Source organism: Leucopleurus acutus, assembly GCF_964270905.1.
Source record: "Leucopleurus acutus genome assembly, chromosome: 16".
In the NCBI taxonomy this organism is placed as follows: Eukaryota; Metazoa; Chordata; class Mammalia; order Artiodactyla; family Delphinidae; genus Leucopleurus; species Leucopleurus acutus.
The window spans coordinates 48,372,695-48,394,606 of NC_139158.1; the positions used below are offsets into that span (position 1 = coordinate 48,372,695).

Genomic DNA, 21,912 nt, shown 5'->3' on the forward strand with positions numbered 1-21,912 from the left:
TATTGTCATCTGAATTCTGATGGCCAAGGTGACCTTGGAAGCCACACAGTGTCGTCTGCAGAGCTTTGTCAGCCAGGTGCCCTGAATTACCGTGTGGAGCAGAGTCTTCACCTCCTCCCCCTCCAGCTTCCTGCCACTGCCCATAAGACTTAATATGAGTGAGAAATAAACTTCTATTGGGTTATGCCACTGAGATGTGGTGGCTCATTTTTTATGTCATCTAGTATTACCTTAATGAATAGATACTATAAGAATTTTGTTAAAATTCTTTCATGTCTAAATCTTGTTTAGAAGCGTTTGGAAGAAGTCTGAGAACTGAGTTACCTCCCCAAACAAAAGGGTGCATCAGGACCTGTCTGCACTGGCCAACATTCAAATTTAAACCTGGGGAATGTAAACTGGTGCAGCCACTATGGAAAACAGTATGGAGGTTCCTCAAAAAACTAAAAATAGAACAACAATATGATCCAGCAGTCCCACTCCTGGGTAATTATCCAAAGAAAATGAAAACACTGATTTGAAAAGATATATGTACCCCAATGTATGAGTGTCTATATATATATATATATATATATATATATATATATAAACGGAATATTACTCAGCTATAAAAAAATAATGAAATTTTGCCATTTGCAACGACATGGGTAGACCTGGAGGATATTACACTTAGTGAAGTAAGTCAGACAGAGAAAAACAAATACTGTATATTCTCATTTATATGTGGAATCTAAAAAAATAAAACAAATGAATATAACAAAACAGAAGTAGACTAATAGATACAGAGAACAAACTAGTGGTTACCAGTGCAGTGGGGAGGGGCAAGATAGGGGAAGGTGATTAAGATGTATAAACTACTATGTATGAAATAAATAAGACACAAGGATGTAATGTACAGCACAGGGAATATAACTGATATTTTATAATAACTTTAAATGGAGTATAATTTATAAAAATATCAAATCATTATGTTTTACACCTGAAACTAGTATAGCATTGTAAATCAACTGTACTTTAATTTAAAAAAAGATAGAATGGGATCATCAATCAGTCAATCAATAAATCTGGTGAAGTTGTCAAAGATTCAATTCTTGAGTTATTGAGTATCTCTGAGTGTTAAGTGGTGCATGACAGAAAGAAGTACAGAAGTCAGCGAGAGAGACAGACAGATTATAAACATGGAACTTTTTGAGGGGACAAGTTCTTTATGTATTAACTACTCCAACCTTTCTTTGTAGTGATGCCCAATTTCAGTCGTTGAGAGGCTCAGTTGCTTTCCCATGGTTTTCCCATCCACCACCAGAGAAGTTAGCAAAGAGGTCAGGGAAGCCCATGAAGAGTCCCACCTTCCACACTTCCAGATTGGGAAGTCAGGGATTCACAGAAAAGGTAGGATGGCTTGGAGAGGACTAAATGGAGTCCCTAGCAGTGTGTCCCATGAAAATCTGCTGTAGGACTGAGTGAATGAGAGAGAAAAAGAGAGCCAAGACTGGAAAATGTTGAGGAAGGAGGTGAGGGCCTTCCAGGACAGGAGAACCAGCATGGGCACTTGTTAGTGAGTAGAAACGAGAGGAATGGGACCATGCAAGGACTTCTGGCTGGACCTCATGTGTTGCCTGCTTGGAGATGTGGTGTGTAGTGCCTGCTGAAATTGAACAGGCCTTCTCTGCAGGATAAGCCAGACTTTCTGTTTCAAAGAGCAGTGAAAAAGAAATGCAGGGAAGAAAGATTTGTAGGATCCCAGGATCCTACCTGGGATGACAGCTGGGGTGGAGGCCCTAAAGTCAGTTGGACATAATTGAACTTTGGAACAAAGTGGCTGTCCTTCACCACCCTGCAATGACTGCAATCTTCTAATTTTACTCACAACCAGCTGGATCACTTGAGAGGCACAGAGCTTTTCTGAAGTTATCCTCATAAACCAGAGAAAACAATGCATTGTTGCTTTAATATCATTGAAATTAACTACTACCTACTATCTTCTTGTTCAGTTATGATGTTCTCAGTCCAGGTGAGAACAGCGCTTATCTCTGAGGTGCTCAAAGCTTTTGTGGCCATGGTTTTATTTACTTACATGATATTCCTAAGAGGTAGGTTGTGGATAGCTGTAATAGAATTAGAATTATCTTCACTTAATAAGATAGTCACAGGGCATTAGGCAATTTCCCCAAGGTTATAAAGCAGGCAAAGTCAGGATGTAGTTGAATTTCTCAAGTGCACAGCACCAGGGTTGAATCAGAAAGAAGCTCTAAGTTAGATCTTTGAGATGTGACAGATTGGAACATGTTTCAGAAATAGCCATGGGACTGACTCCTTGTCCTTCCCAGGTGGGTACTGGCAGCTGTCAACACTCATGGGACGGCTGACTACCATGTGCATGTACCTGTGCTAGGCACTGGGTCATTCAGGTAGTTTCTCTTATGGCTTCCATCCGCATGGAACATATGGGCTAAGGTGGGGATAAAATGTGTGTACAGAAATACAACTCTTCAGGATTAGAGAGCAAGAAGTCTCCAGTGGCAACATCCCAGAAGTCTAATGTCATTCCATATTTATACATTTGTTCTTTTTTTTCTTCCTTTATTTATTTACGTTTTTAATTGCAGTATAGTTGATTTACAGTGTTGTGTTAGTTTCAGCAAAGTGCTTCAGTTATACACACACACACACACACACATATATATATATTCTTTTTCACATTCTTTTCCATTTTAGGTTATTACAAGATATTGAATATAGTTCCCTGTGCCATACAGTAGGTCCTTGTTCGTTATCTATTTTATATATAGCAGTGTATATCTGTTAATTCCAAACTCCTAATTTATCCCCCCCCCCACGTTTCCCCTTTGGTGACCATGTTTGTCTTTTATATCTGTGAGTCTGTTTCTGTTTTGTAAATAAGTTCATTTGTATCCTTTTTTTAGATATCACATATAAGTGATATCATATGATATTTGTCTTTCTCTGTCCTACTTCACTTAGTATGATCATCTCTAGGCATATTTGTTCATTCATTCATCCAACAAATACATATTGAGTACCTACTCTGGGCTAGCTGCTGTGCTCTGTCCAGGTGACACAGTGGTGACCAGGAAGGACAGAACCCCTGACCTCATGACACTCATAGTCTATATGTGAACCGTCCAAAACAATAATCATTAGCCACATGTGGCTACTTACATTCAAACTTAAATCATTCAAGTTAAATACATTTAGAGATTTAGGTTATCGGTTGCATGAGCCACATTTCAAATGTTGGACAACCACACATGGCTGGTGGCTACCCTACTGGGTGGGACAGTCACACAGTATTTCCATCATCACAGCAGGTCCCGTTGTTCTGAGGTCTGCAAATTATGGCCCACAAGCCATATCTGGCCTACCCCTTGCTTTTGCTATTTTCTTTCAAAATAAAGTTTTATTGGAACACAGTGACACCCGTTTGTTTATTGTTGTCCATGGCTGCTTTCACACTGCAAAGGCAGGTTGAGTAACTGAGACAGGGACTTCATGTCCCAAAGAACTGAAAATATTTACTGTCTGGCCCATTACAGGGAAAGTTTGCCAGCCCCTGGTCTAGATGGAAATACAGACCAGAGCAAATACTTACAAAAAGGGAAATGAAGGATAAGTCAGGGACCTATGGAGCGGATAGGATGGGATCTGGCCTAGTCCAGGAAAAGAGAAAGGCCTCCCTAAAGAAGATGATGCTTAAAATGAGATCTGAATAGTCAGTAGGAGTTGATGAGGTGCAGTGTTCCCAGCAGGAGGAAGAACCCAAAGAACTGTGGGGAGGGGAGCGGGTAGGGTGGTGGGCTGGCAGGGGTAGTAAGGGGGCAGGCATGGCTGTAGGTCAGTTCTAAAAGGGGAACTCCATCCACTTTGTCCATCATTAGGGCTTAGAAGGGCATCTGATATGAAGTAGGTATCCAATAAATCTTTGATGAATCAATGGATGAATCAGCGGGGAGGTTGTGCAGAGCTCGTAAACTGAGCTTAGGACCACAGCCTTGATCCTGACAAGGGAAGCCATTGACGAGCTGTAAGCAAATGCCGGTCTAAAAACCTGATCTGATACGTGTTTTCAAAAGGCCCCCTGCAAAGCCATGCATGTGAATGGGTCTTCAGGGAGCCCTGACATACCAATGATTCACAGTGATTCATGGCTGTATGGTCGGTAATTTTGAGAAAGATAAATATCATATGATATCTCTTATATGCAGAATCTTAAAAAAGATTATACAAATGAACTTATGTGCAAAACAGAGCTCACAGACTTAGAGAATGAACTTATGGTTACTGGGGGAAAAAGGATGGGGGTGGAGGGATAGATTGGGAGTTTGGGATTGACATATACACACTGCTATATTTAAAATAGATAACCAACAAGGACCTACTGTATAGCACAGAGAACTCTGCTCAATATTCTGTAATAACCTAAGTGGGAATAGAATTTGAAAAAGAATAGATACAAGTATATGTATAACTGAATCACTTTGCTGTACACCTGAAACTAACATACCATTGTTAATCAACTATAATCCAATATAAAATAAAATAAAGTTTCTCTTGTATCCCTTGCAGAAGAATATTTGATGAAACATACTCGCTCCATTGATCCTGGACTTTTGAACCTATGATCAAAAATCAAAAGGAAAGTGTTTCCTGAGCTGCATGAGAATGAACCAACACCAGAGATGTGCTTTGCCATGGAAGTGAGGTGTGTACTGTAGCATCTCCTTCCCGTGCCAGGCAGCTGATGACTCATAGGTGAGTTAAAAAAAGGGTGGGGCTCTGGAAGCACACAAAACGTGGTTGGCTGAGCTCAGGGGACTGAACTTGGATTAGAAACAATGGTTTTTCTCTTTGAATCAAATTGAAACAATTTCTTCTTGCACCTTGATGATGCTGAACTACCATCTCTGGACCCCAACCAAAACTTCTCATCCCCTGAACATGGACCAAAGAGTGCCTGCCATTCAACAACCTGAAGGAGCAGAAAATCCCCCTACCCAGAAAGAGAGAAAGTTGCCGAGGATTCCATTGTTCTTCCTTCCCTGTGTGTTTATCAGGATTTGGCTCATGGCTCTACAGACCTATTCTCCTTGCCTCCTTCCCTCCTCTGCCTATCACCCTATAAAACCACTCACAATTTATGCACATCAAGAGCAGCCTAGGTTCATCTTCAACCTATAACCTGACTCATCTTTTGCTTGCCTTTGAAGACAGAATGTGTCCTTAAAGAGATGATGCTTAGTTGAATGTATACAGTTTTTTTGGCTGGAATCTTTGGTGTTCATGGAAGGCAGAGCATATTTGATTTTCCATGAAAACGTTTTGCTTCTTGGGAAAGTAAGCATAATGTCTCCAAGCAACCAATTGCCCAAGAGTATGACAACATAACAATTTGTTTCTTTGCTTCCAAAACATCTGATAACATCCATGGTCACAGCTATAATTATCTGATTAACTTTTCTTACGTGGCATATAATGTTGAAAAAAAAGTAACTTCTCCCAGAGCAGTGCTAGCCTTGACTAATTTTTACCTGTACCCCTGAATCAACCATTTAAAAATTCCAGGCATTTTTTTAACCATCATAATTTATGAGCCTTAAGTAATGGCTGGGTGCAAGGCATGGGTCATCTGATTGGTATAAAGATTGATATTACACTTAAAAAGAGAAAACTGACATCGTGACCTATTTATTTCAGCCATTGTCTCATTTTCCCAGGTCACTACGTGGATAACTTCTGTATCTTAGTCTGTAGATACCTGATTCAGTGGTTTTGCAAAGAACTGACCGATGGGAAGCACAGCCCCATAGACAAAATGCCAGCCCCTTTTGCATAAACTTACAAACCAAACTTACGTCGGTTGTGAGATTTTCCCAAGTACCCCTAAGTTATTTGCATGGTTTGGCAAAAGCTGTTATAGCCAAGGGCTCCTTCGGGGTTTGTTTTGGATTCTGTACTATGAAAAGCAGTATTGTGTAAAGGCTCTAGAAACTGGCAGTGGACAGGTGTGCGTCTTGCCCTGGATTGGCCATTTTGAGATATGGGCAAGTGTGCCTCAGTTCTGTTCTCTATTCTATTAAGTGAGAAATGTGTCACTAAGATCTAGAAAATGAGACAACGTGCTTCTCTGAGATCATTTCTACCATGATTATTCCAGTATTTGAGATGATCTGGAGCCTAGTTTCCTTCAGACTATCAGAGTAGGTGACTGGGAAACATGCCATGTTGCAAGACCTAAGAATCCTTAACGCATCATCAATGTCATTGCCTCGGGGAGACTCAGCAAAGGAACCAAGAAATTAATTGACTTGTGCTCCCCTGCTGGGTCTGGAAGCAAGCTTTCATGATGGCCTGTGTTTGAAAATGAAGTTGAGGCTGTACAAGGGCTCAGAAGAAGGTAATTCTGGGGAGTACACATGCTACATGCCGTGAGGATGTAAAGACAAAGGTCAATGATTTTTAAAGAAAGATTTATAGGAAGTTGTGCTGTCTGGTGTGCCATGTAAAATCACTTTGCTGCCTGGCTATGGAAATCTAAGGTAGAAACTAACATTTTACAAGACTTTTAGAATCTTACAGATTTCTAAAAATTACTAAAACTGACTCCCAAATCTGCTCTTCTGAGTAAGTGTAATAACCAAAATAGCACTTTTTCTCTTGCTGTGAATTAATCTGCTGAAGAATAGAGGTGCTGATTTTTTTTTTTTTACTTCCTACCTGTTCTTGTAAAGGAACAGTTGACAGAGTTGTATGCACTGAGTAAGGGCTTGAAAATTACCTACGTATCCAGTCCTTTGAGACATTCCTGAACTTAGAGCTAAAAATGTCTGGGATTCTTGTCCAGCTCTGTCCCCATCATCCATGTGTCTTTGGTCCCATTATCTTTCTTAGCTCTGTTTTTTTCATCCCAAAATGGGTCAGTAGCACTCAATACTTCACAGTATTGCTGTGAGAGTCCAACGAGACGTTGGATATAAGGATCATTATAGTTGATGCTGAAGGTTAAAGGGGCAAAACGTTGGTTGCTTTTTAAAGAAATCATTCTAAGCCATGCATGCGCCACCATATTTTCTTCTTACAACGACTCTATTGGTCAGGCACTACTATTATCCTCATCCTCCAGATAAGGAAACTGAGGCACAGAGATTAAGCTGCTTGTCCAAGGTCATAGAGCGACCCATGTGAAGCTGAAATTCAAGCCCAGTCAGTGTGAAGGGGAGGTCCTGCTCCCAACCTCTATATGATGGTTCAGTTTACTAGGACAGTAGGGAAGGAGATGGCAACCATTTATGTGATATTAGGGGTCAGAAAATCCTCCTATTACTTGCCATCCGTGTGGGTGATTATCTGACCTCTTTGAACCTTGAGTCCTTATACGTGAAATTTGAAAGCGATAGGTGAGAATTAACAATACTTCAAAAAGCGTAAATACGTGGTGGGACCTTGTGTGTGGCAGCAATCATTAACTGTAATTAATACTGATTTCTCTGACATGCTTTTCTAAGATAAGCAAAGAAAGAGGCTTTCTCCACGTGGCTCTTATTTTGGGAAATAGGAGAGGTCTTTACATCTTCCATGAGACAAATGCAACTTTGCATCATCAATTTTGAAATTGAAGCTAAAGAATTTGCAATAGCAGATACCACTCTGAGCCATCAAATACTGTAGTCCCTGGCTGTTTGCTTTCACAGGTTGGAGGTTTCAGAAACAAATGCACCTTTCCAGAAAGGGCCTTGGTCTGGGTATCAAGAGACCAGAGTGGGGGAGGGTGCCTCACACTGGTGTGACCTCTGAGACAGTCACTTCGTTTTGTTGAACCTCATTCCTCTATGTGTAAGAAGACAGGGCATGGTATGGAATTTTAAGAATTTCTACAGTGAGTTCCCTTCCTGCCAGCTGGATTATACTCCAGACAAAAAGGGAAAATGGCTCTTGAACCCATCAGATTTTAGGTGTACAACAGGGGAGTTTCTCGAGTGAGGTAGCCTCCTCCTGAGTCTTTCATCTCATAGATGAATTTACACTTGATTCAGCTCACGGTTTTATAAAATCTTTGCACAGTCAAAACTATACAATGAAACCTTTCCCAGCAAGAAAAATCGAAAGGTAGTGTAGGTCAAAATTCATTGAATGGAATTATCTGCACATTTTGTCTCAAAAGAAGAAAAAAGAAAGAACGATGGACAAATATTGAAATCTGGTTAATAATTCACATGTGGAAGAGTTTAGGGGTGAAGTCTATTGATTCTCCAACTTTCTTTGAAATGAACCAAACATATGGTTTGATGGATGAATAGAGGGACGGATAGACAGACAAACGTGTGATGAAACAAATATAGTAAAATGTTAACTGCAGTTTCTAAGTGGTAGGTATATGAGTATTCAGTGTAGAACTCTTTAATTTTTCTGTAAGTTTGCAAATATTTACAATAAAATGTTTGCGGAAAAGGCTTTTTTTTTTTCTCTAGTGATAAAGACAGAGACCCTGGGGTCAGTCTGCACTAACTAGAGGTTTAATCTTAGACAAACTTACTTAACTTTTCTATGACCAGTTGCCTCATATAAAAAATAGGGATAGTAATAGTATTAAAGTCACAAGGTTGTGGGAATCAAATAAGTTTGTATTTAGAAAGTTCCTAGCATATAGTGTGATGGAAAATTTGTTAAATGAAATTTTAAAAATCATTTCATATACAGGGTCATGAATGGGGAAGCAGATTATTCTGATTTTTCTTGGACATTCAACCCTGAGAATGCAGAATTTTATTAAAACCAGATGACAGGTCTATATACCTTGAGGTATTAGTCATCTTCCTTCTAATCCAGGCATATTTCATCTCCTATTAAGAGGTAGTAGAATCATCAGGATAAATCAATAATATTTCGTTTCTATTTTCATCTCCTTCAAAAAGTTCCACCTCCTTAAAGCATATTCCCTGACCCCAAACTTAGGGTATACATAATATCTGGATATCGATATAAAAGCTCGTAGTTACCTGGTCACACAAAAATCTAGTGATTTAGTGATTTTTAAAAAGAAGGCAGTGAATAGTAGTCATGTTCTCCAACAAAGGGTGGGACACCTTTAATTCATATTAGGTAAATTACTAATAAATTAGTAATTAATTAGTGTATTAATTAATAAGAGGTTATACGCCTTGAAATCTGCAAGAAGCTTGTGTATCATATGAGTGGGGCTTTTCAGTCTTTTAAAGAACCAGGCCTGTGGACAGCAAATGGCAATTGAAATAAACAAAACAAACTGAAATCCGAGTTTTAACAAACACTAGATTAGTAAAAACAGGTGGTCTTTAATCATTGCACAACTATTATTGAGCACCTATTGTGTGGCTCCGGTATATGTTCTGGGGATTTGGCAGTGAGATAGAAATCTCTGCCCGGGTGGAGTTCCCATTCTAGAGCCAGAGGCAGACAATAGATAGGAAATAAATTCAAGTGTGTGTGTGTGTGTGTGTGTGTGTGTGTGTGTGTGTAGATGGCGTTAAGTACTAAAGAACCAAGCAAGATCAGGAAAGGGAGTCAGGAAGAAAGTATGTTGCAATTTTTATAGGATTGTGAGTAATATTTGACTTGAAAGAAGGGAGGTGCAGGCACCTGGATTTCTGGGAAGTGCAAATGGGGGAGGATGTGGGAATGTCCTGAGGTGGGAGGATGCAGGGCTGCTGGCTCTAGTGTGGCTGGAATACACTGAGCCCTGGGGAAAAGGAGATGAGTCAGTGAGGATCAAGCCATGGCTCCTTGTGGTCACTGTAAGAATTTCAGCTTTTACTCGAGGCTAGAATACAAAAGGCCATGAGACGTTTTCACTTACTAGAAAACTCTCTAGAGCCCTCCCTGCTGTAGAAGCTGTCTGAGGCAATCCTGCCCACAGTCCTGGCTTGTCCTTTTTTTCAGCTGACCCAGCTTGGACATGGTAGTGAGGACGCCATCTTGCAGGCGAATCCTCCTGGCTCAGCTGTTCTAGGTCCAGCCAATTGAGGCCCCAGATATCCTGGAACAGGGAAGAGCTGTCTCCACTGAGTCTTTTCTGAACTCCTACCCAGTAGAATCCATGAGCATGACAAAATAGTCGTTGTTTAATGTCATTCTGTTTGGGGATGGGTTGTCACTCTGTAATGAATAACTGGGACACAGGGAAAAGGCATGAGGCTCCCGTAACAATCAAGGTGACAGACAGTGGTGGCTGAGACCAGAGTGGTTGCTGTGGGGAGGTGAGGAGTGGTCAGATTCTGGATATCCGGTGAAGGTAGGATCATGAATTTGCTGACTCATTGAATACAGAAGGAAAAAGTCATGAACGATACCCAGGTTTTTGGTTTGAGCCACTGGAAGGATAGAGTTGTCATTTACTGAGATGGGAAAGACTATAAAGGAAACACGTTAGTGACAGAGGGAGGGAGTACTGGGGGCTCAGTTTTGGACATGTTAAGCTGGAGATGCCTTTGGTCATCCAAGCGAAAGATCAAGGAAGCAGTTGGAAATGACATATATACATATATATATATATATATATATATATATATACACACACACATACATACACACAGCTGCACATATATACATGTACATATAGTAATGAGACAAGGTCAGATCATCAGGAGAAATCTGCAGTTAGAAAAGAGAACGGGTACAAGGACTGAGCCTTGGGGCACTCTATTGTTCAAAGATCAAGGAGTTGAGGAAAACCAGGAATAGACACTGTAAAGGAACAGCTGGTGATATAGGAGGGTCATAACTTGGAAGCCAAGAGAGAAAAGGGCTTGAAGGAGGAGGAGTAATTACTTGTGTCAAGTGCTGCTGACAGACCAAGTAAAATGAAGCCACCATTGGATGAGGGAATTCAAGGATTTAAGACTATCATTTATTGAGCACCTATTACAAGCCAGGCATTGTACTGAACAGTCTTACAATAGCAGTAGAGGGGTAAGAGCTAAAGGCAGACTTTAATAGATAATAGTCACTATTTATCAAGTATCTACTACACATGTGATAGTTACTGGGAGTCTTACATACACTCTCTTATCTAATCTTCACCTTTGCCTTGTGAGGTATGGATCAGAGCCGTGATGCTACTTCCCCAATGTGGCACAGCTAGTAGGGAGCAAAGCTAGTACTCATACCCATTTCTGCTGATGTCAAAGCTTGTCTTCCTGCTATCATTCTTCCTTAAGTGGTTCCCTGGGAAATCCTGAGGGGTGCTGGGATATGAAAAGCCACCAGGAAAGAAATATCTTCCTGGGGAGTTCATTTATACTCAAGGTTTTCAAGGAGGATATAAAAGTAGTTTTATAGTAAAATAAATATTATTAAAATAGTATTATAAAGTGGGGTACAAAATTCTAATATACATTTTTAAATAAATTAATACCACATGTGGGCTTGTGGTCTGAGTCACTTTGGCTTATGTTTGGTTTTCTCTCCTTGGTAGATCAATTTATGAATCCCTTTACCCTGTCTTCTCTGGAAAGCCTGATTTGTTGGTTTTTCTGAGAAGGGTGTGAGAGCTGAGGTTCTTAACCTGGGGATCTGAGAAAGTCAGGAAACACATGAATCCTCTACATGGAAAATTCTGTAATACAGAAAGTATCTATCAGCTTCTCAAAGGATTTTTGACTTCCAAAAGGATAAGCTCCACATTGCAGAGAAAGAACAGTCAGGTATAAGTTGTAGTTGACTGGATAATCATAATTTACACATAGCCTTTTCCTGGGCAACTTTTATACCACGTCTAGAGAATAATAATGGTGACCAAGCTATATGAGTGCATTGTCTAACAAAAGGTTTGTGTGTCACTTCCTACAAAGTCTGAGAGATGAAGTTTGAGCAGTGAAATGGTATCAGTTCTATGACATTTTGTCATCTAATATTTGAAATCAGGTTTAGTCAGAGAAATCTAGTACAACTGGTTGGGTCATAATTGTTCCTAAAACTTCCATACTCCAGGATCAAGTATTAATGTAACAACTCAGGAAAATTAAGATGTAAGATACATCTATTGCTTTTAGAAAATATAAAGTAAGTCTAAATTAAGAAGATCCAAATTCCCTGAATCACTCTATTTATGACCTCTTATTTTTCTCATCCTATTTGCCTATAGTTCAGAGATTACAGATTTGTGGCTGGTAGCAATGTCTCATTGAGCTCTACACTATTGGAAATTTGAAGCATTAGATGCCAATACTTAAAAATCAGGATATTCTCTCTCCCTCCCACTCCATCTGGATTTCCAGTTTCTTTTGAAAATCATAAGATCTGTCAACATAGGACCTGCTTTCTCTCATGGTGACAATGAGCTTTGTTCAGGTAAACCCATGCTTACCACTTCCTGTTGTCCACACCAGGCCTTACCAGCCTGCTGGGCATTTGTAATCTTAACCTCTGCTGTAATCAAATGATCTTCAATGTGGCAAAACTTTTGGTTGAAGCAGGATTTAGAGGGAACTGTGATGGATGAAGTACCTTGTGGAGAACAATTCTGAATACTTCTCTGAACTATGTTCATAGTGTTTGTTTGTTTGTTTCCAAAGGTTTAATCTAAATTGTGAATTACTGGGCCAATGACTTTCTTTCTAATATGGTGGCAACAACTTCTTCTCACATGAATTTACAGGTTGATATACTTTAGAATTCCAGTAAAACTACATTAGTTCAGGCCAATTGAGACAAGGTGACAATACTTAGTAGAAAGATTAAATCAAGTGTATTTCAAAATAAATGTATTGGATTTCTTGAGAGTAATTAGGTTAACGTCAATCTACCTCTACTTGTGTTTCTAAAGAGAATCATTTTCTAGGAAACTTTAACCAATAGATAAAATTAATTTATAATTGGCAGATATTAAATATACTTTAAAACAAGTGTTCATTTAATTAACAAAACATCTGAACCAGAACACATACATGCTTCTTTGCCTGCTCTTTCTTCATAGATAAGGCAACAAGTTACAGACCTCCTCAGATTGAATAATTACACTTCAGATTTGACAGCATCCAAGTGATTGTGCTTTTGTATAGTTGATATTTGAGTTCATTGTATTTGGTTTTACCAGCCGGACACTCATCTTAAGCATACAGTCCTTATGCAAAACACAAAATAAAACACAACAAAAGTGTAAAGCTTAGGGAAAGCCATCTTTGCCAAAGATTGATGGCCAAAACAAACTCTTTCCTCAAAATGAAAGCACTGAAAATGGTTGTAATGAGACTGTACAATGATTTTTCTAGGCATTTTAAAGAAATAGAATATACATGTGTTTACATGTTTATTGTTGCTTAGCAAACCACCGCCATACTTAAAACAACAATCATTTGTTTGCTTGGGACTTCTCTGGTGGCACAGTGGTTAAGAATCCACCTGCCAATGCAGGGGACACGGGTTCAAGCCCTGGTCTGGGAAGATCCCACATGCCGCGGAGCAACAAAGCCTGTGCACCACAACTACTGAGCCTGCGCTCTAGAGCCTGCGAGCCACAACTACTGAAGCCCACGTGCCTAGAGCCCATGCTCTGCAGCAAAGAGAAGCCACCTCAATGAGAGGCCCACACACCACAGCGAAGTGTAGTTCCCACTCTGCCGCAGCTAGGGAAAGCCCACACACTGCAATGAAGACCCAACGCAGTCATAAATAAATAAAGATATTAAAAGTGTGATAAGTAATCCCAGCTTAAAAAAAAACCAAACCAATCATTTGTTTGCTTAAGGATCTGTAATTTGGGCAGAGCCCAGTGGGGACAAGTCACGTATACTCCATGAAGTATAATTGGAACAGATAGACTCCAGGGATGGAGGATCCACTTCTAAGATAGCTGACTCACACAGTTTACAAGCTGGTGCTGCATCTTGCCTAGGCGCACAGCAAGGATACTTGGTTTCTCTCTACTTGGGCTTCTCTTGAGCTGCTTGGGCTTCCTTCAAATGTGGTGGCTGGGTTCCAAGAGTGAGTGTTCTACGAGTACTGAGTTCAAGCTTCAAGGTTTTTGGTAAAGACTCAGTTTGTTTAAGGTCCTCAAAGCAAAATGGACTAAAACCAGTGATTAAGGATCATGACAGTAAAGACAACTTCACCAATATCACAGAGGGGAAAACAGGCCTTTGTCTGCCCGACTTCACTAAGAACTCAGCAGGGTTTCTTCTTTCTGGAACATACTTTTTAAGCCATAATTGAGGCTCTCAGTGGGAGCCAATTTCAACTAAGTAACACCTAAATATATCTGAGCAAATAGGTTCTGGATGGTCCTTCCTTCAGAAAGAGCTGTTGGAAAAGGCAGTAGCCTCCCTGATATTTCCTGCTGCTCTTAGGGAAGCTTCAGTGTCCAAAGATATTCACAGTCTTGTAGGAGCACTTAGTAATGAACCTTTAGGATCCTGGCTCGTGTCCTTAGGAATGGTTGTAACCATTTAGCTAAGTCCCTAACCTCAGACACTAGAAGGTGGTTACAAAACCAAGATAAAGTAGAGAGAGAGAGAGAGAGAGAATGGCTTTGAGGGCATCTCTACCCAAATGAGAGCCTTCAGGGTCAGAATGGTCCAGAGGGTGAGAAGGCCAGTGGCCAGTGTTACAGCCATTTTAGGGGCAAAGAGTGTCTTGAGTGGTAGTGGTCTGATTCGATACAGCGATGAATAGATGGTGGGTATTAGTATGACTGCCCTCGTGCAAAGAATGAGAGTTGAGTATTTTCTCTTCACATTATACTCATCTGGGAGAGGCCAGACCTAAGGTTTTAGGTAGACAATTCCAAGGCTAGGGCAATGTCTTTTGTTAAGAGGGGAACCTATTTGGGGGACCACAGCCTATTCACACACAACCCGGGCTCCAGAGTGCCCCCCCACACACCTCTTTCATTCCACTGAACACACAAATTTCCTTCACTGAATGGTGGGCTGGCCCCCAGCCAGCCCCACCTGTCCTGTGATCTTAGAACAATCTCACTGCCCAACCTCTCTACCCCCGACCCCAGTTCTCCCGCACAGGTTCCTTGCCCAGCTTCTCATTTTGCAATGGTGAATCTGCCTGTTTGGCTATGCTAACCTGCTCCCAAGCAGGTGAACTCACTCCTGCTGCTCAGAACAGAGGACCTGGGCATCCAATGGGAAGCTGGCAATGGCAGTGCATAAGCAGCTTGCAGACCCGGCTCCCTCTTTGAATGAGCTGACAACATTTCTTGGGTTCTTCCCCTTCCTCAGTACATTCCCCTTAAACATTCTGTCAGAGCAGGAGCCAAAAATTTTACAAAAAGTATCGCATGGGAAAACAATTCAAAGTCTGTTTGGTTCCTGTGTGCAGCCTGTAACAATAAGCCGCACTTTCTGAAGTGTCTTAAAAAGGAATGCTTGTGATGTCAAGTTTCAAAGAAAGACTTTGGCCCCGAATCAAGCTGTAAGCTATGACAAGGCCCCACCAAACACCAAAAAGAAGTCCCCTTTTAATCCGAGAGGCACTCCTCACGTACCAGGGGAAAACCTACTCCACGTAATCTCAGCAGCGTTTACTTTCACTTCCTCTTTTTTTCCCCTATGAAGTTTGATGCATGCAGTCTGTTGTGATTTCCTGATAGACTGAAATTTAGCTGGAGAGTTTTAGCCTTCACAACTGTTTTCTCCAAAATGCTTGAGAGAAAACAAAAGTCTAGCAGGGACGTTTTTATGTTAAGGGTTTAAGGCTCTTGGATCTACGTGTGTCCTGTCTTGTACAGAGAAGAAATTCCCTCCTCAACCCACATCCAAACTTTTTAGTAGCCAAGCATTTGAAATTAGCTGAAGTAAGGAGTCAAAACACAGAAAACACTTCCTGCCAAGAACTTTCAGCTAGGACAGCTTCAAATAGCTTTACAACAAATATTGAAATGTTCAGGTCTTTCAGGGTAAGGGGGAGGGAGTGCCTCTTACCTGGGCTCCTTTCACCATCCCGTTCCTTGTGCAGTTTTTTCTGTGACAGTGGTCACTCTGATTGTGAAGTGTTCCATTGCAAATAGCACCACCTCCAGGATCAACCATTTGTGTGAAATTGATGGAAGTGGCAGATTTTCCTCCAGAGGCTCTTGGCAAGCTTGACTTTTGAAGCTGGTGAGGGAATGGGATAAAGCACTTCAGACTGAGTGCTTGAAGGAATCCTACCAATCAGGCTTTTCCAGAAGAAGAGCGACAGCCTATCTTTTGGGAAGATCTTTGAAGCTAAAAACAAATGATTACCTTTACACTCTTGAAATCAGAATGTGGCCTCCATGGTAACAGAACTGCTCCTGAAACTACAAAGGAGATTGCCAGCTCCTTGCCTGGACTGAGGCAACCAGGAGGCTGCAAAGCCAGTGGCAAACTGTGAGGAGGCCAGCAGGGAGGTGGAGAATCTTTTAAAGACACATACACACACACACACACACACACACACACACACACACACACGCCACTGTACACTCCCCATGTGTCTCCTACGGAGGACAGTCAGTGCCAGATTGACGACTATCCCCTTCTCACCTCCCTCCTGCATCTAATTACATTTTTGTTTGTAAACCAAGGTCAAAGTCAACACTTCTTTTTGCAGTAAAGTAACATTCAGAAGTGGTTGCCAGGGGCCACAGGGAGGAGAGATAGGAAGCTACTGTTTAATGGGTACAAGTTTCTGTTGGAGAAGATGGGAAAAGTTAGGGCGATGGATGGTAGTGATGATTGCCATGTGACTGCCACTGAACTATACACTTCAAAATGGTTAAAATGGTAAATTTTATGTAATGTATATTTTACCATAATACAAAAATGGCAAAAAGACAATTCAGAACCCACCTTATGTTAAAACCAGTGACATCAGGACTTCCCTCGTGGCTCAGTGGTTAGGAATCCACTTGCCAATGCAGGGGACACGAGTTTGAGCCTCAGTCTGGGAAGATCCCACATGCCGTGCCACAACTACTGAGCCCGCGTGCCACAACTACTGAAGCCCGCGTGCCTAGAGCCCGTGTTCCGCAACAAGAGAAGCCACCGCAATAAGAAGCCCGTGTACTGCAACAAAGACCCAATGCAGCCAAAAATAAAATTAATTAATTAATTAAAAAAATGTTCTTGGTGAAAATGAAAAAACAAAACAAAACAAAAAACCCCAGTGACATCAATGAGAGGTACTGGCTCATCCAGAATTCCGGTAAGACAGAAGTCTGGGAGACAGGATATTTGGTTTCTCATTATAGCTGCATCACCTTGATCATGTGACCTTGGGAAAGCGATTTTTCTCCCTTTTTGCCTCAGTTTCTCTAGCTATAAGATGAGATAAAACATTTTTTGTGGGCTAGCGTCTGATGAAGTAGTTTGTTACAGACATAGGTGTTGTGAGGTAGCATCCCAGTCCTGAGACCTCTGGTTTACTCATCAACTCCTATTCTCTCAATGCACCAGTCACCAGAGAGGTCTGTTTTCTCCTCTCACCATCTAACGGCATTGTGGTGACATGGTTGGTTGGACAGTGTCAATCATTTACAGCCTGTTGAATCCTCGCCCTCATGGTTCTCCTGAATGGAGGCTTCTTTAACATCAGACACTCAGAAAAGAAACCCATTTATTGGGTCAGTAGGCACAAACAAACAAGAAACACAACAAAAAGACAGACATAGTCCTGTTGTCAGAGCCTCACTTCCTGGTTCTCGGTTCTCTTGGGCAGGGTTTGTTTCCCCTCTAGGAAGATGTGGCAAACAGAGGACGTGATCATAATGCCTCTCCCAAGCATGATTAGCCTGTGAAGGTGTCCTTTTCCCCCAGCCCACAGAGACCTAGAGGAATAAAATAAGGTCTTGGGCCAAATGATGGAATAAATACCAAGTGTGCCCTCCCTTTCATGTCTCAAGATGAGAATCTTTATTGCATTTCTCCCAACCTTTGTCATCAGAGCAGAACTTGTCTCTTCAGTGGCCGTTACAGTAGGATTTGGGAGTTGAAATTGTGTTGGCTTATTTCCTTCTAGACTTAACACAAAAAAGAGAAGAAAAGGGAAGAGGGGGGACTGATAACTGCCGGCGTGACTGCCTCCGTTTAGAAAGACACACTGAAGACATGGTGTTATTTTGACTGAGCTCTACTGACCCGTACAAAGTTATTTTTTGAATAAGGATTTTGAGATAAAACTTATGAACCTTATATGCTTCCTCCCCTTCTCCTTTTTTCCCCCTCTTCTTCCCTCATCACTGTCCTCTTTTGAATTTCCTTTCATCCTTCTTACTCCTCTTCATCTTATTCTTCTCATTTTTCTTTATCTTTTTCTTTTTTTTTTTTACAAGGGGGCAAAAACCACAAATAAAGAAAACATGTCAAGGGGAGGGGAGACGGATAAATTAGGAGTTTGGGATTAAAATATACACACTACTATATACAAAATAATTAACCAACAAGGACCTACTCTATAGCACAGGGAACTATAGTCAATATCTTGTAATTACCTATAATGGAAGATAATGTAAAAAAGAATATGTATATTTATATATACATGTATAACTGAATGACTTTGCTGTACACCTAAAACTAACACAACATTGTAAATCAACTGTATTTTGATAAATTTTTTTTAAGAAAGAAATGAAAGCATGTCAAAATGCTGAAATCTTCTTCTTTTTTTTCCATTCCTAATCTCAATTGCCAAATTTAGGTAACCATACGTTAACCTTCAGGGAGTATCTACTACATGTTCTCACTTCTGAAACTTGTCTACTTGCCATATTGGAATATGTGAATTTCTGTGTGCACAGAATCATCCTAACACTCTAACCATCTGGTATCAGGTACCGTGGATGTATACAATCAGTGTGCTTATTGTTTCATATCACCTCCAGTCAAAATAAGTGTGGAGGTCTGTTTGAGTGAGTGGTGGCTTTCAGTTTTAAGATATCAATTGCTATTGGTCTGAATATTTGTATCCCCCCAACACTCACATGTTGAAATCCTGACTTGCAAAGGTAAAGCTATTAGGTGGTGAAGCTTTTGGGAGGCCCCTTATAAGAGGCCCAAGAAGCTCCCTTTGTCTTTCAGCCATCTGGGGTTACCTCGGAAAGGTGGCTGCTTAGGACGCAAACCCTCACCAAATTTTCTAGTGCCTTGATCTCGGACTTCTCAGCCTCCAGAACTGTGAGAAATAAACTTCTGTTGTTTAACAGCTACTTAGTTCATGGTATTTTGTTACAGCAGCCCGAGTAGGCTAAGAACTCAATCAATACTAAAACACAAAGTAAATATCGAGTATGATTCTGTGTCTCTGAAAAACTAAATGTATTTCAGATCAACCAGTAAACTCAACAGACGTTTGAATAACTACTATATATTAGGCTATTTGCTCAGCCCTTTTACACAACAATGAAAAAGACTGTTGCAATCTCCACCCTCACAGGACCAAGAGCAGCACCTGCATATCTTCTACTTAAGAGATGTCTTAATCGAAGCAGCACTATTTACAATAGCCAGGACATGGAAGCAACCTAAGTGTCCATCAACAGATGAATGGATAAAGAAGGTGTGCCACATATATACAATGGAATATTACTCAGCCATAAAAAATGAAATTGAGTTATTTGTAGAGAGGGGGATGGACCTAGAGTCTGTCATACAGAGTGAAGTAAGTCAGAAAGAGAAAAACAAATACCGTATGCTAACACATATATATGGAATCTAAAAAAAAAAAGTTTCTGAAGAACGTAGGGGCAGGACAGGAATAAAGATGCAGATGTAGAGAGTGGACTTGGCACGGGGAGTGGGAAGCGTAAGCTGGGACGAAGTGAGAGAGTAGCATTGACATATATACACTACCAAATGTAAAATAGATAGTTAGTGGGAAGCAGCTGCACTGCACAGGGAGATCAGCTTGGTGCTGTGTGACCACCTAGAGGTGTGGAATAGGGAGGGTAGGAGGGAGGCCCAAGAGGGAGGGGATATGGGGATATATGTATACATATAGCTGATTCACTTTGTTATACAGCAGAAACTAACACAACATTGTAAAGCAAGTATACTCCAATGAAGATGTAAAAAATAAATAAATAAACCTGCCCATTAGTGTATTAGAGGCAAAGATCTAATTAGTTAATGATAACCTTGTGGTATTTCCTGAAGGGACGTTTTTTCTTGCCTAGATACCAGCTTCTAGGGGTAGACAAGAAAGGGGTGCTCAGAGGCTTGATAATGTGTTCTGAAAAAGCTCTGGGAACAACTTAGAGATGGAAAGTTAGCAGAAAATGGAGGGAACAAACAAAGCAAATGGTCAGAATTATACAATGATAGTAATCCATTAATTCTCAGTGATTCAATCTTTACTCATATAATAGAGGGTGATGCTGATGCAAAAACTAAAGTTCCAACAAGTTAGGTGACTTTTCCAAAGCCACATGGTTATGTGACAGAAGTATGTTTTGAATCTAGAATTTCTGGGTCCAGAGCAAGTCCTAGATATGATATCTCTCTTTCAGCTGTTATCTTGAAAATCATCAACCACCAAGAAGAAAAGAAAAACAGAAACTGTTATGATTTGGGAAATTTCATTGAATTGGCCAAATAATAAAAAATATTTTATTTTGTGTTCCTGATCCATTAAAATCCTGTGATTTATTAAAAAGATGTAATGACATCATAATATCTACTGGAATTTGATACTCTGGGATTCCTCTACAAGGAAGTACATTTCTCAAAGAATTCAGTCTGGAAAAATTACCAGTGTAGAGACAATTCAGTTGCAAAGCTTTTCTTATCCATAGTTTGTAAACACCATGACAGAAGGAGGCTAGATACCAACATTACAGATGTCAGATATTAGTCTGTTTTTTTTTTTCTATCAAGACATTCGCTAATAAGATGACAATGCTATTTTAAGTTAGAAAAAAACACAAACCAGTTATTGATTACTACCCCAATGTCTGCAACAGTGGGATAATTCTGCTTTTCTTCATGGAATAATTCTCCAGGGACAAGTGTCACCCAAGCCCTTATAGTAGCAATTACCTTCAGAATGTCCCTTACCAAAGAACAGGCAGCTTCTCCTACCAGTGGATGTCCCAACTCCTTGCTTATGAAACCAAACATCTATTAAAGAAACCCGAAAACCTTTAGGGCTCAGACTCTCTCAAAACATAGACTTGGTACTTCTAAGAAGTACTTGAAAGCCAATATCATAATTCTAGATACTTGGGGATGAGCTTCTCAAAGTCACTGTATTTTGGAGGCAGGGGACAGCTACCCAATTTTGTTAACCCCTCAAGCATTTTTATTTTGTCAACATGATTTTCTTTTTTTCCATAGGGGGTTCTTTGTATAAAGGCAAAGGACTTACCTACTAGGTTTTCTTTTTTTCTTTGAATTTTACTTATTTATTTTTATACAGGTTCTTATTAGTTATCTATTTTATACATATTAGTGTATATATGTCAATCCCAATCTAACAATTCATCCCATCCCCCAACCCCCCTTTCCCCCATTGGTGTCCATACATTTGTTTTTTCAACATCTGTGTCTCTATTTCTGCCTTTCGAACCCTATCATCTGTACCATTTTACTAGATTCCACATATATGCGTTAATATATGATATTTCTTTTCCTCTTTCTGACTTACTTCACTCTATATGACAGTCTCTAGGCCCACCCACATCTCTACAAATGACCCAATTTCACACTTTTTTTTTTTTTTTTTGCGGTATGCGGGCCTCTCACTGCCGTGGCCACTCCCGTTACGGAGCACAGGCTCCAGACGCGCAGGCTCAGCAGCCATGGCTCACGGGCCCAGCCGCTCTGTGGCATGTGAGATCTTCCCGGACCAGGGCACGAACCCGTGTCCCCTGCATCAGCAGGTGGATTCTCAACCACTGCGCCACCAGGGAAGCCCCGCCAATTTCACACCTTTATATGGCTGAGTAATATTCCATTG

General features: G+C 40.6%; 1 protein-coding gene across 1 annotated transcript in view; it reads right to left on the minus strand.

Moving 5' to 3' along the window:
• The window catches only part of SPTLC3 (serine palmitoyltransferase long chain base subunit 3), a 125,934-nt gene extending 109,637 nt beyond the window's left edge, over positions 1 to 16,297 (minus strand). Inside the window, exons 1-2 of the mRNA XM_082857724.1 lie at positions 16,224 to 16,297; positions 15,921 to 16,094 (exon numbers count right to left, since the gene is read on the minus strand). Of these exons, the coding sequence (XP_082713850.1) occupies positions 15,921 to 16,028 (108 nt within the window). The 5' untranslated portion in view covers positions 16,029 to 16,094; positions 16,224 to 16,297. The remainder of the gene's footprint in view (positions 1 to 15,920; positions 16,095 to 16,223) is intronic.
• Positions 16,298 to 21,912: the final 5,615 nt, after the last annotated feature.